This window comes from Palaemon carinicauda, chromosome 24 (genome assembly GCF_036898095.1).
Source record: "Palaemon carinicauda isolate YSFRI2023 chromosome 24, ASM3689809v2, whole genome shotgun sequence".
Lineage (NCBI taxonomy): Eukaryota > Metazoa > Arthropoda > Malacostraca > Decapoda > Palaemonidae > Palaemon > Palaemon carinicauda.
The window spans coordinates 66,592,633-66,597,632 of record NC_090748.1 but is presented as its reverse complement, the minus strand read 5'-3'; the positions used below and the strand labels follow the sequence as shown (position 1 = coordinate 66,597,632).

General features: G+C 45.5%; 1 protein-coding gene across 1 annotated transcript in view; it reads left to right on the top strand.

Moving 5' to 3' along the window:
* LOC137618414 (cytochrome P450 4C1-like) overlaps positions 1-2,686 on the top strand; it is a 37,728-nt gene extending 35,042 nt beyond the window's left edge. The window contains exon 8 of the mRNA XM_068348583.1: positions 2,570-2,686. Coding sequence (XP_068204684.1) covers positions 2,570-2,686 — 117 coding nt within the window. The remainder of the gene's footprint in view (positions 1-2,569) is intronic.
* The last annotated feature ends 2,314 nt before the right edge of the window (positions 2,687-5,000 follow it).

The following is a 5,000-nucleotide window of genomic DNA, read 5'->3' as shown; positions in this document are numbered from 1 at the left end:
CCAAAGGTAAAATGTTGTTTTATTTACATTGACTGTGTGATAGATCTACGTTTTTAATGGGTCTCGCCAACACTAAGCCCCTTCAGATGACGTAGGTGCGCAGAAGAGGCTTAAAATCGGTACGCTGTCTGGCTGACCTGGTATATCTGGACCGTGATCGCTGCCATCTTCATTCCTTTATCTGTAGCGAACTCGCTCGGTGATTTTCCCGGTAGCTCTCTCGTAATTTTGGATTTATCATGCAATCTCCAGCTTCATCTGCCTCTGGAAAGTTGGATATTTGATCCTTACGTTGTATAAATATTAGCTCTTGCCTCACAGTAAGAAATTAAGTCAAAATTAAGTTAATTTTTGGCAGAGATATTGCCTGAACCGGTTCGTCTTGGGCGCTGTCGTTCGTAATGCATGAGTTATTTTGTTAGTCAGAACGACTTTCCTGGTTTTAATAGCGCAAATAATATTAGCTATTTAGTCTTCATTGCTAGGAATTAATTGTATTATGCCGATAGTATTCGTATTAGTTACGGCGATTTAGGTAACCGAACCATGTTTACGCTAGGCGTCCTAGCCTAGGCGTTTTAGTTTAATTTCATGCATGATATAATAAGCATTCCTAGCTTTTTCAAAATTAAATGAAGCTATTAGGCAATTTATACATGTAAGACATATCGATTGCATATAAATATTTCCTCTTCTAAGATAGTATACGAGAAAGCTTTGATGATTTAGGTAGTCGATTCTCGCTGTCGCTGGGCTAGTAGCCTAGTGGCTTTAGTATACTTTCATACATATTCCCCGGTTACCCTCGTGTATCGTTTTATCGTTTTATCAATTCAGGCGGGGATTGATATCCCCTGGAATTATTATATAAAGCGATACTCGCCTCCAGTGGAGAATTGAAGGTAATCCCTCTTTCCCTCTGAGTGTAGCCTTAGGCTACAACCCTAGTTGGTTGTGCCTCGAGTTGTCATTCAGGCAGGACTAGGCTAGGGTTTTTTCTGCCCTTGGCTACAGATGGCAAGCTTTGGGTTTAGGTCAGAACGTCAGAGTACATATTCATGTGCCGGCAGTTTATCGGCAGGGTGAATAGCTATTCCCCTGTCGGTTTACGCTGCCGGCATAGGAGGCTAGACCTCCCTAGACTGCACTTGAAGGGGTTATATGATTTTAACCCCTTCTCCCTGCAGTCTAGTAGACTAGTCCTGGGCTTGCAGACCCTAGGCTGAAGAATAGATATTCTTCTTCCGCCTAGGATGGCGCCGGCACTGGAACACTGTTTCTCTCTTGTTTAGGGGTGGAAGCTACATAGCTGCCGGCCCCTAAACTGTATTGGCAGACCCTAGGCTGGAGAATAGATTCTCTCCTACCCCCTAGGATGGCGCTGATACCAAAACAGACTTTCCTTAGGGTGTGATAGGACCAGCAACCAGCCGGCTCCTTTCACATATTATACAGGCCCACATTTCCCTCCCCCCTCTGTCCTTTAGTGATGGTCTAGCCATCACCGCTTGCCGTAAGATTGTAGGGCCGGCTCGGGCTTCTGCTCAGTTTTCCCTTATGAACACAAGGCTCCGGGAGAGTTGTGCCGGCTGGACCAGCTGCCGGCAGGAGATCCCTTTGCTAAAGAGTGTTCTTCAGTCCTCTCTTGGACTGCCATTCACAACCTGTGTCCGGCAGAGACTGACAATGGTGGTGGATGGGTGGAAGACTGAATATCTTATATTACCCCCTTCCATTTGAACACTCATTCTTGAGGAAGGAAGTGAGACAGAGCACTTGCTTCATCCTTCACTCCTTGCTTTCTCTCTCTCAATCGGCTAGTGCCGCCAGGTACTAACCTAACCGGCGGCTGCTGGCCACTACTCTAGCCGGCAAGATGCTTGCTGGACTTTTGTGCTGGCAGCCAATGGGCTGCTGGCACAACTGACTTGGCCGGCTAAATTTTTTATTACCGGCCACTACCCTGTCTAGTAAGATGCCGACTGGACTAGTGCCCCGACAGCCGGTGAACTGCCGGCAATCGGCAAGCCACCGGCAGACCGGCGGCTTGCTGCCACCTTCCCAGCAATGATGTGCTGGCTGAACTGTGCCCTAGGTGCTAGCCTTGCCGGCAGTATAGATCATACTGCAAACAGTAAACTATGGTATAAAAGTATACAGTCGTTAAACTTCCAACATACTCTGTGTGTCCAGGTGCTGTCTATTGTTGAGACCATACTAGATAAGGAAAGAATTTCTCTTTTCATATACTGATAGATGATCAGTTATGAAGGACCCTCATTATTAATCCTTTTTGAAGTTGGTGTTAAGGTACACTTATCTATCCTTATAGGTTAGAACTCTTCCAATGATCCTTTTGAAGAGGATACCCTAGGTTTTAATCTTGAGGGAGGTCACAGCAATTGGCTGAGCAGGAAACACACGTATGTGTCTTTCCTAATTAATTTCCAGCTTACCTATCCTATGCTATATGCAATAAAATCAAATGAAAAATATTATTAATAATATTTATTAGTTTATCTAGTGAGATGAACTACCTTATACTCATTTTATTTTCCTCTCTTTACAGGAGGACCATGTGAAGTGCAGTAGTGTCTTCTGCAACGTCCAGAGCAAGGACAGCTTCACCATCATTTCCTCAATTCTTCCAACACTCCACCCCCGTTCTGGAAGAATATACCCGTAAACTTTTGAGCAAACGGGTGATAAGGAGGTCAAAGTTCATCAAATTCCAAGGAAGGCTGTTTTGTGTTCCCAAGACGGACTCAGACAAACTTAGAGCCATTCTGGACTTGCCGCCACTCAACAAGTTCATAGAAAACGACAAGTTCAGGATGCTGACCCTTCACCACATAAGGACCCTATTGCCCAAAAGGGCATACACAGTCTCCATAGACATGTCAGATGCCTATTGGCACATTCTGATCAATCGCCAACTCTCCTCCTACCTAGGAGTCAGGCTACAAAAAAGAGAGAACGCTTTCAGAGCCATGCCCTTCGGACTAAACATAGCCGCAAGAATCTTCACAAAGCTTGCAGATGCAATCATTCAACAACCTCACCTAGAAGGTGTCCAGGTGATGGCCTAACTGGACGATTGGCTGGTGTGGGCAGCATCCAAGACGAAATACATGCAAGCATCCAAGAAAGTGATCCAGTTCCTGGAACATCTTGGATTCAAGATAAACATCAAAAAGTCTTAACTATCTTCAGCTCAGAAGTTTCAATGGCTAGGTATACATTGGAACTTACAGTCACATCACCTTTCCATTCCATTAAAGAAGAGGAGAGAGATAGCGGGATCTGTCAAGAGACTACTGAAATCCGACAGGATATCAAGACGCCAACAGGAAAGAGTGCTGGCTCCCTTCAGTTTGCATCAGTGACAGACACAGTGCTAAGAGCACAGCTAAAGGCTGCGTCAGGAGTCTGGAGAAGATACGCGTCAAACGCTCGAACAGATCTAATAAGACCGATGCCGATCCGACTACGATCGCCTCTCAAGCTATGGTCGAAGGTCAAGAACCTGAAGAGGTCGGTGCCTCTGCAACTGCCTCCACCCTCAGTCATCATCCACACAGATGCATCAAAGGAAGGATGGGGAGGTCACTCTCATCAGCAAAAAGGCCATGGCAGTCTTCCTCACATTGAAGAAATTGTCCCCTCGCCCTTCAGTCCACATAAGACTGATTCTGGACAGTGAGGTGATAATGAGATGTCTGAATCGTCAAGGCTCGAGATCACCTCAACTCAACCAAGTGATGTTAGCCATCTTCCGCTTAGCGAAAAAGAAGAGATGGCACTTATCAGCAGTTCATCTTCAAGGTTTCCGCAATGTGATGGCGGACGCTCTATCCAGACTAATGCCGATAGAGTCAGAATGGTCCCTAGACGCAAGATCATTCTCCTTCATCTTACATCAAGTCCCAGAACTGCAGATCGACCTCTTCGCGATGAGCGACACCAAGAAACTACCTCGTTATGTGACCCCATACAAGGACCCTCTAGCGGAAGCAGTGGACGCCATGTCCCTTGACTGGAACAGATGGACCAGGATTTATCTGTTCCCTCCAACCAACCTGCTGGTGAAGGTCCTCAACAAGCTAAGATCTTTTCAAGGAACAGCAGCCCTAGTGGCTCCCAAGTGGCCCCGGAGCAACTGGTTCCCTCTAGTATTGGAATTGCAGCTGAGATTGATTCCTCTGCCGGACCCAGTTCTGTCTCAACAAGTATGGAAGTCGACTGTCTTCGCTTCATTACAGAAAACCCAAGACCTTCATCTCATGATTTTCTCTCCTTAGCAGTAAGGAAAAGGTTTGGGATCTCGAAAGAAAGTATAGACTTCTTAGAGGAATATAAGTCTAAATCTACCAGAAGGCAATATGAGTTGTCTTGGAAGAAGTGGGTTGCTTTTGTCAAAACAAGAAAACCAAAAGAAATCTCAACAGATTTCTGTTTATCCTTCTTTATTCATCTTCATGAACAAGGTTTAGCAGCCAGCACGATAACTACGTGTAAATCTGTCTTGACTAGTCCTTTACTTTATGCTTTCCAAGTAGACTTTTCCAATGAAATCTTTAACAAGATTCCTAAGGCCTGTACTAGGCTTAGGCCTGCAGCACCTCCAAAGCCCATCTCATGGTCTTTGGATAAGGTATTACACTTTGCTTCGATGTTGGACAATGAGAACTGCTCTCTGGAAGATTTGACTCAAAAAGTTATATTCTTGTTTGCTCTAGCCTCGGGGGCTAGAGATAGTGAGATAGTGGCCCTTTCTCGGGAAGAGGACCATATTCAGTTTACTGAAGTGGGAGAACTGAATCTCTTTCCTGACCCAACGTTTCTCCCCAAGAACGAGCTACCCACCAGGAGGTGGGGTCCCTGGAGAATCTGCCCCCTGAAGGAAGATGTCTCGCTGTGTCCAGTGGAGTGTCTAAAGGTCTATCTTCGTAGAACTTCAGATTTCAGGGGAGGACAGCTCTTTAAAGGGGAAACATTGG